General features: G+C 39.7%; 2 protein-coding genes across 7 annotated transcripts in view; one reads left to right on the forward strand and one right to left on the reverse strand.

Annotated features, from left to right (window-relative positions):
• LOC121324418 (MAGUK p55 subfamily member 5-like) overlaps window positions 1–9151 on the forward strand; it is a 50279-nt gene extending 41128 nt beyond the window's left edge. For 5 of the 6 annotated variants that reach the window (XM_041266262.1, XM_041266264.1, XM_041266268.1 and 2 more), the window contains exons 10-14: window positions 278–349; window positions 780–947; window positions 1203–1405; window positions 1937–2047; window positions 8475–9151. In XM_041266262.1, coding sequence (XP_041122196.1) covers window positions 278–349; window positions 780–947; window positions 1203–1405; window positions 1937–2047; window positions 8475–8651 — 731 coding nt within the window. In that variant the 3' untranslated portion in view covers window positions 8652–9151. The remainder of the gene's footprint in view (window positions 1–277; window positions 350–779; window positions 948–1202; window positions 1406–1936; window positions 2048–8474) is intronic. The other variant, XM_041266263.1, reaches the window with a different exon arrangement.
• A 3865-nt stretch (window positions 9152–13016) lies between these two features.
• On the reverse strand, window positions 13017–20400 carry LOC121324656 (V-type proton ATPase subunit D). Its single transcript, XM_041266760.1, has 9 exons — window positions 20136–20400; window positions 18025–18142; window positions 17502–17581; window positions 17328–17395; window positions 16648–16692; window positions 16029–16132; window positions 14550–14616; window positions 14173–14251; window positions 13017–13484 (listed from the first exon to the last, which is right to left on the reverse strand). Exons 1-9 carry the CDS (start codon window positions 20174–20176, stop codon window positions 13340–13342), a joined length of 747 nt encoding a protein of 248 aa, XP_041122694.1. The 5' UTR covers window positions 20177–20400; the 3' UTR covers window positions 13017–13339.
• Window positions 20401–20800: the final 400 nt, after the last annotated feature.

Raw genomic sequence — 20800 nt, forward strand, 5'->3', positions numbered from 1 at the left:
GACATCAGAACAATTGGGTGTGTATTGCTACGATACAGACAACACCGGATACAGCAATGATCAAGTAATGTGTTTCTTGTAAACTTAATTGGCCTCCAAGTCACAAACATTATTGTTTTAAAATTATTTGTTTGTTGACTGTGATGGTGCTATAGAGATGTAAATGAAATTAGAGGAATTCATGAAGATTTCTTAGATGCATATTACATATGTTGGTGACTATGTGTGCTGAGGTTTAGATTATCTCATTTATTGTTTCTAATTTTAAACTCTACAGGTAAACTATGGTGTGCGAAGAAGAACAAAAAGAAAAGGAAAAAGGTTTTGTACAACTGCAATAAAAATGATGGTAAGTCTTAAGTCACATTTGCAAGATCATACAGTATTCCAGTGCATTGCAAGCTTAGGTTGTGACGAAATGAAGACACTAATAAATGTATTATTATTGCTGTACAGTCCCCTCCTCCACCTGTGCTGCTGTGATATAGATCGTTTGTGGTTATGTACACCTGAGCAGTAAAATCTAAATCCAGAACTGATTTCGCTTCAGATTACCTGCAACAAAGGGAAATTTACCCTATTCAGTTTGGTGTTTGGTTTTATTCACTGAAAAATCTAATAAAATCAGAAACTCCCCATGTCCAAAATAAGACTTAAAGAACAATTCTGGTGAACCAGAAAGTTCTCAACCAGATGACGTCGGTGTTTACCAACAGCATTGTGTGGAAACAATACCCCACCCCCACCCCCCGATATGACTTCCACTGTGTCTTTCCCAGATTTAGACAATGAGGAGATCCTGACTTATGAGGAGATGGCTCTCTATCACCAGCCAGCCAATAGGAAACGGCCGATAGCCCTCATTGGCCCTCCTAACTGTGGCCAGAACGAGCTCCGACAAAGGCTGATGAGCAATGAAGCCGACCGGTTCGCAGCTGCTGTTCCACGTAAGACTGCTGTGGTCCTGAACTGTGAATGGGATGGAAATTAGGCTTGTGATTTGCAGTTGCCCTTGTGTCTGCAGTTGGAGTTTTTCACAGGGTAGTTTGCTGTGACAGATTGGAAAAGGTGGCTGCCAGTCCATGCATTAAAAGAATGCCAGTAGCGCTAGACTTGTGCAGTTAGCAGATATGTACATGTGGCGTAGTAAGGTTCCTGCCTGCCCATCAATAATAAAGCAGTGTTTTTCTGTGTGTTCTCAGATACGACGCGGAACAGGCGTGATAATGAAGTCAATGGTCGGGACTATCATTTCGTTTCACGGCAGGTCTTTGAAACCGACGTGGCTGCGGGGAAGTTCATTGAATCGGGAGAGTTTGAGAAGAACCTGTATGGCTCCAGCACTGACTCTGTGCGTCAGGTCATTAACTCCAGCAAGATCTGCCTGCTGAACCTGCACACACAGGTACGCACATAAGCACAATCATTTACTATTCTCTGTCTTTATTCTTATTGTGTTCTTTTCTTGTGTGAATATGTAAACGGTTCAGCTCTGTATTGAATAAACACATTTTTATATACCTGTTAAGCTATTCGTGTATCTGAATCACAACTGAGAAACGTGTTAATGAAATTGATTGAATTTACGGGTTTTTTTTGTGAAAATAAATGGGCTTTTAAATTGCAAATATTACTTTTTCATTTCAAATTCTGCAAGCGATCTCTAAAAAGTTAAGAGATGTTCATCATGGTCAACGTTGGTGTGCATTTGAACCCCTTTCTGCTGATGAAGCGTTAAGTTTCAGCATTAACCTTTTCAGTCTAGTGACACTTGCAATCCCCTTCATGGTATATATTTTATAAGTAAATGTTGCAGTGCCATGTAATAAATTAACAATAAGCTCCGATTCCCATCAGTGTGTGCACTGCTAGTTTAGGTTTTGCTCTTGTTTTGATTTTGTTGGTCGTTGTCATAATCTTTTTATTTTTCCCATAGTCTCTGAAGGTTCTACGCAGCTCAGACCTCAAGCCATACATTATCTTCATCGCACCTCCATCACAAGAAAGGCTGCGTGCACTGCTGACTAAAGAGGGGAAGAACCCAAAGGTACAGAAATAAGAAATGTTAGTCTGTTTAAAATGGATGAAGCCAATTCAAATTTAACATCCCTGTGTGCATGCAAAACTACACGTGCCAATTAACAGTAGCTGAAGTTGGTGTTTCTTTTTTGCTATATACATTTTTTTAATGGTTTTTTTATTCAAGATTACTTTTTATAATACTCCTTTAGTTCTTGGTGTCATTGTTCCCTGACTGCCTACATTATTTAAATAAAGCAAAACGGTGACAACAGTAGGATAAAGAATGCTATTGGTAAAGGATGTGTATTAATAAGGCCCTTTTTTCTTGCTTACGACTGAAGATTTAACATATGTAAGGTTAACATGATGAAAGCCCTCGATAGATGTGTATAATTGAATTAGCATAAAAATGGTAATTTTATTCTACTTTTTTACAACAAAGGAATTTTACAACAGGGAATTCCAGGCTCTCTGAGTCATGAGATCCTTGAATGCAAAATGTGTTTGTTGCTGAATGGAAATGCTCTGCTTGTCCTGCCTTTGGGTTGTGGATTTCAAACAGAGCCTCCCACATGAGGACCTGCAATATAATGGCACAGGAAATGTGCTGTTGCTTTCCAAGCTGACATTTTGGAGAAAGCGAGCCGTACAAATGTATTTTTAAATTGTTTTGTATCGGCTCATTTAAATGTGCAAGTGCCTCGGTTGAAAAGAGTGCAGTTTCTGTGTGGGGGATTGAGTCAGACAGTATTTCTTTATTCTTCTCTCATATGCAATAGCAGAGAGCTTGTGACCGCTACACAACTAGAATCAGATATCTTTGTTGGGTTTACCTGTTATCTATTTATTTTTAAGAAATGTATTTGTATCATTTTTTTCCCCCTGGTTCATCGCCGCTAGATCAGGAATGAAAGTTTCCTGTTTTTCCTGATTTCTGGTGGACTGTTAAATTGATTTATTTATTTTAATACGGTTTCATTCTAACATATTGTGCATTTATCAGTCCATATGCCAGATACTAGGTACATTATAGGAGGCTGTGTGGTCCAGTGATTAAAGAAACAGGCTTGTAACCAGGAGGTCCCCGGTTCAAATCCCAGCTCAACAACAACGTCTCTTTTGGGTGAGACGTTGTTGTAAGTGACTCTGCAACTGATGCATAGTTCACACACCCTAGTCTCGTATCTTGTAATGCGCTTTGTGATGGTGGTCAACTATGAAAGGTGCTATATAAAAAGAAAGATTATTATTATTGTCATCATCGTATTGCAGCAGTCACCATCCATTGCAGAAACAATTTTTTCGGGGGGGTTAGAATGAAGTAATACTTTATCCCAGGCAGCTGAACTGCTGTGATTCTTAATATTGTTACCCGGACAATAATTTCCCCCTCTGGTCATTCTGTTTTAATTTGTCTGTTCCAGTAATTGTTGAAGGTAGCATGTATGTTGGCTGGGATCCCCACGTTTAATTGCCTTAGTTTCATCCTAGAAATATGTTGACTTCTAAAACTAACAAACAAAATCATCCATCAACATAGTCAGTGCTGTACTGAATTTTCATGATTGATAGGGAGAGCAGTGGGCTCCTGGTAGACAAATGCTGGTGACACCTGACTCTTATCAGAGTGAGCAATCAGAGAGCTGCTGTGGGGCTGGCACAGTCACACTGGGACAGGGTCAGCAAACCAGTATGTACTACATTTGCTGTTAATAGAACCTGTGAACCAGTTGCAATAGGTCTTGGTTAATAATAACTTAGCACCAGGACAGGATAAACACCTTCACACAGATTATTATGCTGTGGAATTAAGAACATAAGAAAGTTTACAAACTAGAGGAGGCCATTCGGCCCATCTTGCTCGTTTGGTTGTTAGTAGCTTATTGATCCCAGAATCTCATCAAGCAGCTTCTTGAAGGATCCCAGGGTGTCAGCTTCAACCACATGACTGGGGAGTTATTCCAGACCCTCACAATTCTCTGTGTAAAAAAAGTGTCTCCTATTTTCTGTTCTGAATGCCCCTTTGTCTAATCTCCATTTGTGACCCCTGGTCCTTGTTTCTTTTTTCAGGCTGAAAAAGTCCCTTGGGTCGACACTGTCAATACCTTTTAGAATTTTGAATGCTTGAATTAGGTCGCCACGTAGTTTTCTTTGTTCAAGACTGAACAGATTCAATTCTTTTAGCCTGCCTGCATATGACATGCCTTTTAAGCCCGGAATAATTCTGGTCGCTCTTCTTTGCACTCTTTCTAGAGCAGCAATATCTTTTTTATAGCGAGGTGACCAGAACTGCACACAATATTCAAGATGAGGTCTTACTAGTGCATTGTACAGTTTTAACATTACTTCCCTTGATTTAAATTCGACACTTTTCACAATGTATCAGAGCATCTTGTTAGCCTTTTTTATAGCTTCCCCACATTGTCTAGGTGAAGACATTTCTGAGTCAACAAAAACTCCTAGGTCTTTTTCATAGATTCCTTCTCCAGTTTCAGTATCTCCCATATGATATTTATAATGTACATTTTTATTTCCTGCGTGCAGTACCTTACACTTTTCTCTATTAAATGTCATTTGCCATGTGTCTGCCCAGTTCTGAATCTTGTCTAGATCATTTTGAATGACCTTTGCTGCTGCAACAGTGTTTGCCACTCCTCCTACTTTTGTGTCGTCTGCACATTTAACAAGTTTGCTTACTATACCAGAATCTAAATCATTAATGTAGATTAGGAATAGCAGAGGACCTAATACTGATCCCTGTGGTACACCGCTGGTTACCACACTCCATTCTGAGGTTTTTCCTCTAATCAGTACTTTCTGTTTTCTACATGTTAACCACTCCCTAATCCATGTACATGTGTTTCCTTGAATCCCAACTGCGTTCAGTTTGTGAATTAATCTTTTGTGCGGGACTTTGTCAAAAGCTTTCTGGAAATCTAAATAAACCATGTCATATGCTTTGCAATTATCCATTATCGATGTTGCATCCTCAAAAAAATCAAGCAGGTTAGTTCGACATTATCTCTGTTTCCTAAAACCATGTTGACTGTCTCCCAGGACCCTGTTACCATATAGGTAATTTTCCATTTTGGATCTTATTATAGTTTCCATAAGTTTGCATATAATAGAAGTCAGGCTTACTGGTCTGTAGTTACCTGGTTCAGTTTTGTTTCCCTTTTTGTGGATCGGTATTACGTTTGCAATTTTCCAGTCTGTCGGTACCACCCCTGTGTCAAGAGACTGCTGCATGATCTTGGTTAGCAGTTTGTAAATTACGTCTTTCATTTCTTTGAGTACTACTGGGAGGATCTCATCCGGCCCAGGGGATTTGTTTATTTTAAGAGCTCCTAGTCCCTTTAACACCTCTGCCTCAGTTATGCTAAAGTTATTTGAAACTGGATAGGAACTGGATGACATGTGGGGCATGTTGTCAGTATCTTCCTTTGTAAAAACTTGTGAAAAGTAATCATTTAATATATTTGCTATTTTTTTTTCCTTCATCTACGATTTTGCCATTTGTATCTCTTAAACATTTAATCTCCTCTTTGAATGTTCTCTTGCTGTTGTAATATTGGAAAAACATTTTGGAATTGGTTTTAGCTCCCTTAGCAATGTTTATTTCTATTTCTCTCTTGGCCTTTCTAACTTCCTTTTTGACTTGCGTTTGCAGTTCCGTGTACTCTTTCTGTGTACTTTGTTTTTGGTCCCTTTTTAATGCTCTGTAAAGTGTCTTTTTTCGCTGAATATTTTTTCTAATTGATCTATTAAACCATTTTGGCCATTTAGTTTTACATTTAGATTTGTCTACTTTAGGGATGTAATTGTTTTGCGCCTCTAGTACTACATTTTTGAAGAACAACCATCCTTCTTCTGTGGGTGTTTTCTCTATTTTACTCCAATCTACTTCTGTTAGTCTCTGTTTCATACCTTCATAGTTTGCTTTTCTAAAATTGTAAACCTTAGCTTTAGTCTTTACTTTTGGGGTTTTAAAAAACACTTCAAATGAGACCATGTTGTGGTCTGAGTTTGCCGGTGGTTCTTTGACCTCTGTTTTAGTTATTCTATCTTCGTTATTTGAAAAGACTAAATCAAGGCATGCCTCCCCTCTAGTCGGTGCCTTGACAGATTGTGTTAGGCAGCAGTCATTTGTCATATATAGTCATTTTATATGGGGGAAGTTGAAATCCCCCATTAGTATGGCTTCTCCTTTGCTACACGCATTTCTAATGTCATTGTATAACAGATTATTTTGCTCACCATCTGAATCTGGCGGTCTATAGCATGCTCCTATTATTATGCCCTTTGAATTTTTGTACGTTATTCTGACCCATATTGATTCGGTTTTATTTTCTTTGTCCAGGTTTAACACCTGGGCTTCAAGACTGTTTCTGATGTATAGCGCTACCCCTTCTCCTCTTCTGTCCTGCCTGTCTTTCCTATACAGTGTATACCCACAAATATTATATTCGTCCCCATCACTCTCAGACAACCACGTTTCTGTAACACCTATCACATCATAGTTACCTGTTAGTGCAGTAGCTTCAAGTTCTAGAATTTTGTTTCTGATACTTCTAGCATTTAGATAAATACATTTAATGGTTGTCTTACCTGAGTTGTTGTTCTTGTTTTGATGCGGTCTCCCTTCTGTTTTTTTGTTGATTTCTCCCCCCTTCCTTTCTAGTTTAAATGCTTCTGAACCTGCTCGAGGATCTTTTCTCCGAGTAGACTGGTTCCCTTGTTATTTAAATGCAGTCCATCCCGTCTATACAGATAGTCCTCATTGTAGAATGTGGTCCAATGATCAAGATAGGTGAAGCCTTCCCGTGTGCACCACGTCTTCAGCCATGCGTTTTGATTAATTATTTCCAGCTGTCCATATGGTCCTTTGCAAGGTGCCGGTAGTATACCAGAAAATACCACAGTTTTGGTTTTCTCTTTTAATTTCCTTCCTAGCTCTCTGAATTTGTTTTGCAGGGATTTTGGTCTGTCTCTTCCAATGTTGTTTGTACCGATGTGGACGACTACTACCGGGTCGTCTCCTGTTCATTCTAGGAGCCTGTCCACGTTCTCAGTGATGTGCTTGACCGAGGCTCCCGGAAGGCAGCACACTGTTGTAGTAAGGGGGTCCAAACTGCGAATTGAACTTGCTGTGTTTCTCAATATGGAGTCCCCAACAATCATGACCTCCCTTCTTTTTGCTGTCTGGTCACCACTGTCAATAGGGTCCTGGATGTTGTTCCTTTCATTCTCTTGTTGTTGGTTCTGCTCATCAAAATTCTGAAGTGACTCAAATTTGTTGGTTGTTTTGATTTCTGGTGGTTGTGTTTGACGAAGTTTCTTTTTTTCCCTGCTTCTGCCTACCTGAACCCAGCTGTTCTGACCTTCTATCTCCCTGGTGGCTTTCAGTCTGTTAGCAGACTTCCATGAATTGTGGGTGTGCCAGTTCCTCAAGATCCTGTTGCTGTCGCACTTCTTCCAGCTTCATTTCTAGCATACTTACTAGTTTATGCAAGTCCTGGATTGCGCTGCACTTTACGCACACTTGGTTTAGCTCTGCTGGGTTTTCTCTGATTTCCCACATCAAGCAGGTGTCACAGATTACTGGCTTGAAGACCATGTTGAGGGTTTTTTTTTTTTTTTTTTTTGAAGTTTAGTTTCTTCTGCAGCGGTCAACCTGCTTTCAGCTATCAACTGCTTCTAAACTGCTCTGTACTTTTCCACGCCTGTACTTCTCCCACTCGCTGTCGCTGGGAAGACTGCCTCGTTTAACTGCGTTGTTCTGCTGTGCTGTTGGCTCCTCCCCTCGCCCGTGTCTCAGAACGGCGCTGAATTTGAATCAGCTGCTCAGAGTTTCAGCTAGTTTGTTATCAGAAAAACACACGTGGCTGTTTGACTTTGAGCTGCTGCTGTGTTTCCCCAATGTCCTGTGTTTTCTGATTAAAGCAATTAAAGATACAATTTCTCCTTACTGCTTCTAAACTGCTCTGTACTTTTCCACGCCTGTACTTCTCCCACTCGCTTCCACTCGCTGTTGCAGGGAAATTGTTTGTTTGTTCTGTTTGTGTTTTTAAACCTATGTCTAAATACAGAGGTGTTAAGGGCTTGTCTGCTTTGCATGTTGCCTTCTGTAGTTCTGGCTGACACTAGTTTGCTAATAGATTCCATTTGTGTGGACTTTTTGGGGACAAAAGATATATTTCACAAACATTTTGGGAATATTTAAACTTTATTTTCATTTTGGAGACGCCTCATTACCCTAACTGCTTTCATGAAAGTGTCTGATCATTTCTATTAACTTGTACTCCAGCAAAGCTAACTTGTGTGACTAATCTTTCAGAAATTCAAAGTATTGCCATCCAAGGGGTCAGTTATAATGGTAAGATATCTAACAAGAGATTTCATTTAGTATTGATGAGCACTCCTTTTAAAAGCCCTGGCTTGTGTCCCCACAGCCGGATGAGCTGAGAGACATCATCGAGAAGGCACGGGAGATGGAGCAGAACTACGGGCACTACTTCGACGCGGCCATCGTGAACACGGATCAGGACAAGGCGTACCAGGAGCTGCTGCGGCTCATCAACAAGCTGGACACAGAGCCCCAGTGGGTGCCCTCCTCCTGGCTGCGCTAGGGAGCCCGGGCAGTGGGTGCCCTCCTCCTGGCTGCGCTAGGGAGCCCGGGCAGTGGGTGCCCTCCTCCTGGCTGCGCTAGGGAGCCCGGGCAGTGGGTGCCCTCCTCCTGGCTGCGCTTGGGAGCCCCGAACAGGGAGGAAGCTGTTCATCAGGCCCTGCAAGAGGACTGGCTCCCCTGATTTAAGACTGCGGAGTAGAACTGCACGGTCCCACATATGGAGACCTTTCATTTTTTAAAGGATGAATTTGGATAGCATACCAGTGGACGGAAGGGGTTGTATTCAGTCCTATTTTAAAATGTACCAGAAGGATCAGGAAGTACTTTTTAAAAAAAAAAAAAAAAAGTTAACGATCAACATTCTAGCTCTTACCAGCTCTTGGTGGGAGCAATAGAAATAGTAACCTACAGCTTTGGTAACTATTTATATAATGTAAATGTATATAAGAAAAAACATCTACTTTTACTTCAAATACCTGAATCACAGTGCACAGTTTGTCGTACCTGAAAACAGTGCACAGTTTGTCCAACTGTATTTTATATATATATATATATATATATATATATATATAATATATATATATATATATATATATATATATATATATATATATATAATGTGTGTTGAGTTCTTTGTGTTTTTATACCAGTTAAGATTTCTTCATAGGTGATTGAGCACACTGGCAACAGTTCGAATTAAGTTACTGTTGCTCACTTTGTAGGGGAAATAATGTGCTGATGACAGTATATTTATTTAAAAAAAAAATAATAAAATCATGTAAAGTTCACTGCTGGATCTTGTTTTCTAGTTGTTTTTTCTTTTTTCTGTTAATTTGTAGTTGTGTTTTTCTGATGCTGGGGGATGCAGTGATGTGGATTGTAAAATGTGATGTAGATAAGAGAATAAACTGGAATAATTAGAATTATTAATGAATGGAAGTACTGTATTGTTAATGTTTTTTAAATTGAAATTGTTTCATTGTTCAGTAATTGAATCGATTATAATGAAGATTGTATTACAGGGATACTTTATACATTTTTACTAACCTGTGTAATATCCTGTTGTGTACACTAAGAGCGGTCTGTTTCTGCTTACATGATTTATTTGCCATTGCAACTGTTCCAGCATATCTTCCTTATGAAAAGACTTCAAGTCCAGTTTTAGTGGTGAAGCATGTCTGTGTTATACAGCTCCACTGGTAGACTTAAGTGCAACACTAAAATGCTTCCCCACCTCACTTCCCTGCTGTTTTTCAGAAGCAATTTTTGCTAGAATAAGTTTTGTAAGCGTGGCAAATAATGATCTAAAGCAGAAACAACGATTTTATTACAGATAAGAAATGAAATACAAATAATGTCTCTTGAATTGTCACATTTAAGTTGGCTGTTGTACTCCACCTTGTGCTACACTGTGTTGATGGGTGTGGGACGTGTTGAATGACATAGTATCCCACTATATATTGCAATGAAAAATTCTTTAGAAATGGTTTCTTGGCTACAACAAGAGTCAGTCCCTCTTCCATGTACGATTTGAAACAAATTTCTTGTCAGTGGCTTTTTTGTTGAGCCCTCTATTTCTGGTATAGAAATGCCCAGCTGGAGCAAGAAACAGGCCCCTTGTCTGGAAGCTTCTTCTGGTATCAGTAGTACCATAGCCATGGGTATTAATAGCTAGCGCAGAAGGCTGCAGTTGTAGGAGTTGCAGGCATTACCTTGCCCGCATTAAAGGGTTGTTTTGATCCACAAATTGAGGGAATCCCCCTGGATTGCATCAAAAGCTTATTTTGGTAAACCCAAAACAAGAGCAGTCCCAAAATAATCCTAGATTGGTGGTTGAAACTATCCAGGGTTCTCTCTTATCCTGGCGTGTTATAGGTTAATCAGATCAGTTTCTTATAAGTTTTAACTGATTGATTTAAGTTCTCCTTGACAACAGGAATCTCTGAATAACTATTTTTTACAGTGTTGCTGGAGATCTCCACACTATTTCACTACCCTCACTGCTTCATGATTTGTTGATGTGTAAATGTGTAATTCAGGTTGCATAATACTGTCCTTTTTTAATTTAATTTTAGTTTGTCTAGGAGCCACGTTGAAAAAATGTAAAAAATGCTCTACCGCACCCTTTCCGTCATAGAGGGTGAGGCATATATTTGTTAATAAAAATTGGCATCTAGCCCAGCACAGAGGTGTTGTCTATGTAAGTGTTTTGAATGGGTTCCCTCGTCGGGAATTGTTTTTGCTTTTTTTCCCCCCCAACGAGCTCAATGTACAGCCGTTGGAGTAAGAGACAAGATTATGAAATGGCAGTTCACCAGCAAAAGAAAGAAAGATATATTCCTGAATTGTTTTCTCTTAAGTCAATTTAATCGGAGCATATTCATAATCTGTTTCTCGCGTAAGAATGCTATAGATGTGGAATTGTCATCTACACTTAACAGTAAAAATAACTTTTATATTAAAAGGCAAAGATGGATCTTTTTGTATTATGTTTAAGTTAACTTCACTTTGAGAGTCAATTAACAAAAATCTGAATCTACGTTTCATCTTGTAACCGATTTTAAAACCCCTACTTATTTTTATTTAAATTAAAAAAAAAAAAAATGCCTTACGTTTTTTAACTCTTAAATGTACTATATGTGTGTTTATCATATATATATGTATATATATATATATATATATATATATATATATATATATATATATATATATATATATATATATATATATATATATATATAATATAATATTATTAGTATGTGTGTGTTATTAGTCCAGTGATACTTGGGTAATGTTTATATCTGACCATTACCCGGGCACACCTATGTTTGTACTTAAAGAAACAAGGGTCTCCAAACACCATTATTGTGAGGGCAGTCTCAAGACAGTCCTTTTGAATATTTGCTTCTATTAAACTTTAGAGCCATTCACATGATTGTAAAGTTCAGAAGGCAATATTTAATGAGGCCAACTGATGAAAGGTGATGACTGGAATTAATAAAAGATCCTTTGGGTGTTACTACTAAAGCAGACTGTAGTCTCTAGTGTAGTTTTATAAATAATCTGTATATTTATTTATAAAAAGTACAGTTGTCAGGGATTTGAATTAATCTGAATGGTCATTTAATACATTAGGTCCTATTTCAAATTGCATTTTATAACTACCCCAAAATATTTATTTCAAATTAGAATCTTTACCATCAAAATTAAGCTTTAAAATAGTTTATTCAAGTTTGTATCTTTTATTTGTAAAGCCCTACATAACCCATCACTGAGATTCCTTTGTTTATAGTAACCCAGCAATAATTATTGACATTTGTTTTTTAGAGCCAGGCACTAGTTTCAAGTTTTGAGAATATTTTCTTTTGCTGCATAATGAAAAAATGTAGATTAAGAACTTCTTTTCATTGAACCAGCCCCTTACCATTGGTGAAAGACGACTTTGGGTTTGAGCGATTGCAAACATCATACAGAGTGCAGGACCTGCTTTTTCAATTCTAGTTCTCTTTATAAAAGTTAGAGCCAGCGTCAACCAGTGATCTGCTGCTGGCAGGACAGCTGTCCTGGGGCTTCCTACCACAAAAACACTTCGCTTCTCTTCAGTGATGGAGTTGGACCAGCTTTTTGGAAATGTATGGTAGTGCTTTTTAGTCGTGTTTTGTTTGGTGTGGTCTGAGACTGTACGGCACATGGAAAATCTCTAAATGTATTTCTAGATTTACAATATAAGAAAATAAAAACTAAATGACACAAGAATCTTTTCTGAAAAGTTTTTTTTTTTTTTTTTTTTTTTTGTGAAGATAAGCTGTAAATATCCACGAGCAACATGCCTGTCTATGCAGCCGGCCACAAAACCTGTAATTAAAGGGAACAATCTTATGAGGTCATGTCAAGAGGATAAATGCCTGTCATAAATGTCTTTTTTTTTCTCTACATTGGGAATGCAATATAAAAGCTTCAGCAGTTGTAAATTAAAGTAATGAAAGCATCAGGATGACTTTATTGTGTGTGACAGTGTATTATATGTAATGGCTGGGGTCATAAACTTGTATCATGCAGTGTACACTATCCATCCATTGGCAATAGGACTACAGCCAGTTGTTGCACCCATCAGCCTGTATACTTATTTTAGAAGAGTGGTGTAAAGCCCATATGCACCTGTAAAAACAGGTGGTGTGTCCCATAAGTCAGGTAACATAGGCAATATCTTGTGTTACACGAATAAGGATGTTCTGTGTTCAACAGGGCAACCATACATTCAAATGATCTGAATTTGTTCCTCTTTGCTAAAAGACATTTCACACCTAAAAGAAAAAGGCACTATATTAACACGAACTGCTCTAGCAAAAGAAAACATAATCATTCCTTGAGCAGGTCCCATCTGTATTGGACCTTGATTACTTTATTAGTAAATCCAGGTATTAAATCATACAGAACCATCACTTGCAGACAACATGAATATTTTTAATAGTTTTAATAATAATCATTTTCAGTGAACAGCACACATTTCTGGATAACTACAACAAAAGCACCTTTCGGGGAGCAAATACAACCGTGTATTTGTATTTAGACAAAACAAACATAAAACAGTTTAGTTTTTTCTCCACAAATCACAGGACAGCATGAATGCTCACAATAAATACAACTAATATCCATATAATCCAGAGCCTGGCGTGCTGGTCCCTGTGGCTACTCAAAGAGCAGGTCTTCATCCCTCTCGTCCATCAGCATGTTGGCTGGTTCTTCTACCACACCCAGCTCTGCACAGCGAGCCACCCTCTCAATCTCATTCCTCTCCTTTATTTGCTTCTTCTTCTCCTGGATCTTTTTCAACCTGGAGAAACAGAGAGGAGCTCAGCATGGCATGAAATGTTTGGGCATACCCAGCCTCACCTGTGCTGGCCCATTGGGCATACCCAGCCTCGCCTGTGCTGGCCCATTGGGCATACCCAGCCTCGCCTGTGCTGGCCCATTTTACCCCTCAAGCTAACTATAGATCTTGGTATGCCTGAATAGATTATCAATCCCTCAAAAGATTTAAAAAAGCAAGGAGTCTCCCACAAGTGCAATGGTAAGTCTGTGTTAAGCTCTTCAGTGTAAAGTTGCCTCAGAGATTTGTAATACACACGTCAATTATGTGAAACAGCAGCTTTAAAAGGATATGACGTTTTAGTCGGTCTGAGACTCTACTGAAAAGATTAAGAAAGCAGAACGTCCCACAAGTGCAATGGTCCCACACAATAATATTCATTTATTACCGATGCAAATGACTAGGTGTTCTTCATTTTACCCTACACATTTTTTTTCTGCAGTGGTAACTGCTAAGTCTGTTCTATGGAGTGGTCCAAAAATAGAAAGCAATGCAGTACAGAGGAGGCTGTATCAGTAAGCAGACACAATGATATAAAAATATAGGGGTTCACTAACACTTTAAGGGAACCATACTCCTCTCGTTCTCGCTCATCCAGCTCAGTTACGATGCAACACAGTGTTGATTTGCTCCCCCCTCTGGGATGACTTACCTGTAGAACTCCTCTCGTTCTCGCTCGTCCAGCTCAGTTATGATGTAAGACAGCGTGCGCTCGATACGGGGGATGATCACTGTGAAGACACACACACGGAAAGTTTATTGGATGCCATGGCTTAAAATGTCAAGATCCTGACATCACTTATCTTGTGATGTCGACACTTATTTTTTGCCCCCCGTCCTTAATGAGCCACCTTAATTTCAGTCTTCAGCTAAACCCTTAAATTATCTGTACATCTGACACTTCTACCTGTAACAAATGATCAGGGTGACTGCACCACAGCAGAAAATAACAACAGCTCATTCAATCCAGGAGCTGCTGAGACTGAGCACCATGCTGCTGTCTAACGTTCCCCACACTTCAGCGCTCACCGTGTTCGATAGCATTAACACGCCGGTTAGTGATCTTGATGGCTTCGTCCAGAGTGACGAAGGAAGTCTGAAACAAAATGAAGAGTTTGCTCAAATATCCACTCGGATTGACAGAACTCAATCTGCTTTCAGAGCAGCTTGTTAGCAAAGTTTGATCAGGATTCAGAGCTGCCCTGCTTCACTGCCTTGGTCACTCAACCCCGGCAGTGTCTTCATTCAGGGAAACAGCTGGACGGATGATGACAGGAAAGAAAGTGTTAAATGGGTTGTAAGAACTGAGGTGAAATGACCTAGAAAGTGGAAGACTACCCGGGAGGCAGATTTTAAATGAAAATAAATAACTGCTATGTGTGTCTTTCAAAACTGCACATGCAAGATGTACATAGGAAATGAAGGTGCAGGACAGGTAAGATTCATAGAATTATTTCACTAGCTGGAAGTTTGTGTCGCACCATTATCCACTGAACAGGGCAATACTTACCACAGTGAAGGGGTGGAGGTGACTGACAGGAGCCTGTCAATTCCTCCTCATAGACCGCATGCTGACCATGTCATTCAGTCCTCAGGATTCAGAACTGCTTTGACTACAGAAAGATCTGAGCTCACTACATGTGCTAACAATAGATTCTGTAGCGCAGCCTCTGAGTTCCTCTCATCAGGATGCTGTGAGTGACTCCATTCTGAGCACTGCAGGACTGTGTTCTTTATTGAATAGCACACAAGAAGAGAACAGCGATCTCAGCGCTCACTCACTGCATGTGTAACAGAAATATCCATGCAGTATCGTTAGGTAAAGATGTATGCTCCACATGCTACTTTACTTGCAAGGAAAAGGAGGTTGGGGTCTCTAATTAAATAGTTTCAGTGTCTTATACTGAAAATAGATACAAATAGGCATGCAAATATATTAATATAGTAGATTAGTAAACTGGTCTGTTTTGAGTGGAGCTATAGTACGAGAGAGTGTGTTAGACATGTACTGTATTACAGTAGAGTAATCTGTTGCGTATCCGACTGTATGTGACACAGTAGCCGTCTGTCGTGTGGGTGCGTGCATTCGCTGATGAGTGACAGGCAGGAGATCGAGACGGAGGCTAACAGGATTAATTTACATATCCACACACTGAACAGCTCACATGACGCTACCAGCAACGGCAGCACACGGAGCACATACAACACAGTGTACGGGAACTTTGGTGGGATCTGCAATCTCTGAACTAATCTTCTCTGTTCAATAATAAACTAACGTTGCTGAAGAGGTTGATCATGGCAGATAAAGGGTAAGAGCGGACATGTGATGGGCAGATATGCGACAGACTACTGTACATTAGATTAGCTAACTGGTTTGCTGTTTTGAGAGGAGTTATCTTTCCTACTGTACATGTCTGTAGTGACACACAGACAGATTGACGCTTCCATGATATTCCTGTGGTTGAGCTGGAGAAGCAGGTCTCTCTAGAGGGTTACAGAGCCACCTACCTGCAGGGAAGCCAGTTCTACCAGCAGCTCCACAGCTTTGGCATAGTTCCTCTTGAGTTTAGCGAGCTGCTCTCCGCCCCGCGCCAGTCCAGTCAGCTCGTAACCTGGAACAGGAGAGAGCAGCCTCACAATCACACTGCCTCCTCTCCCTCTACCCCCGGCATGGAGCAGGGACTAAAGGACTACCATCAAACTGGGCTGAATTGGGGCTGTGTCAGCCTCAGTCAGGAGTGCGGATTCAACTCCAACACTGTGAAGAACGCTACAGATAAACTGCGTGCATGTTTTTAACATACACCCCCACCTGATCAGTATCATGAAAAAGTAGATAAACATGATCTGATTTTCAACAGTCACGTTTTATAAAGTAAAATTGTGAGTGTGACACTACGTATGCAAAGACAGAGACAGGGATCTTCAGAGCTCTGATCAGTGCTAGTCTCTGATATCCCTATCCACGGGTTTCACAGACCCTGATCACTGCTACTCTTGCACTATCTACCGTTAACTGTACAGTGCTATTTGGGGTGTGACAAGAGACGGCTGTATCACATCAATGTCAGGGTCTATATGCAGTAGGCACACAGCAATGATGACATTAGTAAAGTGTCAAACTTACTATCTCCTCCTTCATGGTAGTGCTCAAACACAGGCAGAGTCACACCTAAAAAAAAGAAGGCAATTTCATAGCAACAAAAAACCTACACATTTTCCATGAATTCTGAGCTGTATCAGAAATGGGGTGCAATTAAAAAAAGTGAATTTGTAACAGAATGATGTATAGTCTTAAAACAAATTTAAATAGCAGCAGCTAGCCCTGTTAAGACATTTGTAGCATTTCAGCATTTGTAGCATCAGTGTTAGGGTCTTTAAAGGGTTTTCAAAAGGTAAGAGAAAACTAGTCGATATAAGACTGTTGCCTTTCCTTGAAAAGAATGCAAAGTTTCTGTATTGTTCCTATATGGCATTCATAGTGGTGCAGCAGCGCCTTCTAGTGAACAGATTACAGAACAGCACCCAAGTGTTCATCACAAATGGTCTCATTTTCAAAAACAAATTAATGGCTTGTTATCCAAACTGATATTTCCCAGAGCAAAAAATGTATTTAAATGGGAAGCCAACACGGTGGCAGATTTTTTTATTTGTCTTTTGGTGCCAAGCGTGATGGAGAAAGGGTTCCAGCGTCATTTTAAAGCTTGTTTCATGGGCTTTCCAACACAAAAAATAATGTATTGCTGTAAGGTGTCGAGCAAACCCCTTCTGTTCATGAACTAGAAAGACGCCAGGCAGCTGGCTTACCTGCTACATTGTCTTTCTTAGCTCGGACCTTCACCTGAGCTTTGTTAACATTCTGGATTACAGTAGTGCTGGGGAGAGAACAAACATGAGACAACGTAGCTCATACAAGTGATGAGAGATCAGCACTGGATAACGTTCTCATAATCAAAGGGAATGTCATCCCCCCGCACTCACCTGAAGTCTCCAGCTGCAAATTTGGCCTCAGCCAGTGAGAAAGCAGCTTCCCTCATCACTTCCCCCATGAGGGTTTTGGTCTGTTAGGACAGGAGCATGGTAAGGTATATTGGCATAACCTACAGTATATTCACAGCATGTCTGTGCACAGTTAGAAGTGCAACTTTCAGAAAGATCATTCTTAAAAGTCGGGAGTAATGGATTTGTTTATGAATGACAAAGAAAGAAAACGAATACCATGAATAAAGGTTCCCAGTAAAATGCAAGTCTGCAGTGTGGAAATCTTTTGTTGTTATTGTGGACAAAGAAGGAAAACAGGTTTTGCAAAACACAAATTTGACATCTCAATTCCATTTGCTCTTGTGTTAAGTTTGTAAGAAGATCGTACTTCAGTCAATTTGATTTTCAGAGAATGCATTTATCTTTGTATCTTTTACACAAACATATATTTAATTTTACAGTCCTCTGTGTCGGTTCATGATGGAATCAACACTGTGTGAGCAGAAGCAGTATGAAGAGTCACCTCAATAATCTTCCGAAGAATCTGTCTGAAGCGCATCGTCAGGGCGTCAGCTTTCTTCTTCAGAAGGTTGCGCCCGGTCTGAGCCCCTTTCAGTCGAGCCTTCATGATGGTCTGTGCCCTGCAGAGCAAACAAACACCTTAGTAATACTGATATAGTCCAGGATTCAGACACTCTGAATAACCTGTACTAAAGAATGACCTTACCAAGTTTAACTGCTTGTCTGTAGATATATATTAAAGTTCAAGTGTGATACTCGGACAGACTCACATGCATAGGAATGCTGCCACTACATTCTGCGTTGCTAGAAAGCGCTGTGGCATCGCTGCCCTTGTGGAGGGCTTGCTCATTGAAGCGGTGTGGCGTTTTTTTTTTAGTTTTTTTTTTTATTTCTGTCTCAATCCTAAAATTCTAAGTGATGCTAAACTTTTGCCCCTAGCTGTATAATTGCAGTATAAGAGCTGGAAAAGCAATGAATGGATCAAGCTGGAATGCACTTGTGTACGGCACCCTGCCCTGGGGTCACACCTGGCATGTAGGAAACTATCAGAGCTTCTGTTGTCACGGTTACTGAGTATTGCTGCTGCTGCAGCTGTTGTTGTTGGATGCTTGTCTTTGTGTATGGCGTGGGCAAGGCTGACTGTGCAAACAGGGGGTTTGTTTCATGAATCTGGGACACTTGAAATAACTTATTTTACTTTTTATGTAAATAAAGAAAAATACCTACACTTCACCCTGCCCTTCAATCCTGCACAGAACATGAGACCCTGTGGCACGAGGCCATAGCTCAAAGATGAACTACATGTACCTTATTCCTTATTTAATCATAAAGATGCACCAATGATACATTTTTTAAACCTGAGTTCAAGAAAGACACTGCACTCAGGCACACTCAATGCATCCTTTAGTTAAAGCTATTGTGTGTGATTTGGACTTAACTTTGTTGTCTAAGCGACAGTTCCAAGCCTGTATTAATGGCAGTGAAACCTCACAAGCCTGGAGGAATGTTGCAGCCCGGTGGTAACTGGAAAACACTGCTAGGAAGACTTCATGAGCTGAGAGCAGGCTGGTTCATACAGGAACCCCCGGGAGCAGTGTGTACAAAGCACAGTAACACAGACCCTGTTTATACAGCACAGCACGGTCACATGCAGTTTCCAGGGAATGGACACCAGCTTACTGCTGTCATATTTGCTGAATAGTAACACACCACTGAGCACAGCAAGCTGAAGTGCCCACTCCACCACACAGTAAAACCAAGTAGCTAACACTCGTTAAAAAGAGACTTTAAGACATTATTCTGAACGTATAGCTTGACAGTTCAAACTTGTTTTTTTTACGGGACTGATCTATAGTACTGTGGTACTGAACATTTTAGTGGAACTGTCATAACATTTTGGTGCCCCGGTATCACTTTACTATTCTAACTGAAGCAGCTGTCAAACTGTGGCCCTGCACAGAGAAACGGATTTCATGGGTTTAGTTTTAGATGGACCAAATACAAAGTTACTGATCTTTTTTCTCCTATAAAGACACACAGAAACATCAAATCAACCTGATCTATAAATGTATAAACGGAAGATATGCTTTTTATCGTCACATGACAACGTTGGCCTACTAGACATCATATTAATATTGCTTCCTCTATTTAACGCTGTCGGTTGCATCAGATTTATGAGATTGATAAATAAAAAATAAACACATTCCACTTTGATATCCATCCCTGCTTAACTCTTTTAATTGAGCTCGGTGTTAATGAATGATTCTGTGCATGGGACAGAGAGATCTGATTGCTTGGTAAATCCTGTATCACAAGACGCTGAAAACATCACACATACTGTAACTTTCATCAATGAATTGAACTGCAAGAACAGAAACAGTTGAAATTACCCACTTTTAAAAATATGTATATAGACCGTACTGTTCTTAAATTAATCAATCATTCTATAAATTCTATCGTAGTACGGTACACGAATTACTGCCCAAGATAAGACGCATAACACATTTTTGCTGCGTTTTTAATTTATCACCCTAATCGGTGCTTACAGAGAACCCATCTCTCATCCGCAAATAATAACAGCTGCAGCATTTGAATAATATGTTGTGTACTTACATTCGGGAGGGGAAGACATCGATTCTGTCTTTGCCTGACATCTTGGTAAATACAGAAGCAGCAGAACTAAGGGTCTGGTTTCACTGGTACAGTATATATTTCGATAATGAAATGTATTTTTTTAATACGTTTTAGTTTGTATAAGACACGATGACCTTTGCTGCGTGTCTCGGTCCAGTTAATGCTTTTCTCAGATTCTGGTCAGTTATCAGCTCCAAGCCTTTAGCGTCAGACTCAGTCAGACAGTACCAGAGTCAGCTGGTACTCACATCACGTGATGAGAGAAGCACTAGAGTGAAAGACTAAAATGGCTTCCCAATTTCTTGTTTTGTTCATCAACAATGTCTTGGTAGTTTGTGAACCTGCGTTATTTAAAAATACTATTTCGCTACTATTAAAACGTAATGCATTTTTTTTTTTTTTAATAATTGGGGCAAGTCCTCACCTTAGTTTACATCTTAAACCAGAGTTTAATTCTCACCCCCAGTCCTATTCCTAATCCAAAAATTCCACTAGGAGTTTTTTTTTATACCAAAGCACTGATTGAAACAAGTATAAAGTCAGTGGTGTGTTTTTAACTAATCATAAAAACAATACTGCACGATCAGAACTCCTCCGCCAGGGGACAGTGTTTTGTTTCTCTGATCCCTCAACCAGCCACCTGA

Source organism: Polyodon spathula, chromosome 12 (genome assembly GCF_017654505.1).
Source record: "Polyodon spathula isolate WHYD16114869_AA chromosome 12, ASM1765450v1, whole genome shotgun sequence".
NCBI lineage: Eukaryota > Metazoa > Chordata > Actinopteri > Acipenseriformes > Polyodontidae > Polyodon > Polyodon spathula.

Coding starts and splice junctions, on each gene's coding strand:
- LOC121324656 (XM_041266760.1), bottom strand. CDS start 20,176: ATGTCAGGCAAAGACAGAATCGATGTCTTCCCCTCCCGAAT. Junction 16,693..17,327: donor TAAGAAAGACAATGTAGCAG/GTAAGCCAGCTG, acceptor TCTTTTTTTTAG/GTGTGACTCTGCCTGTGTTT. Junction 14,252..14,549: donor TGTTAATGCTATCGAACACG/GTGAGCGCTGAA, acceptor GTGTCTTCACAG/TGATCATCCCCCGTATCGAG.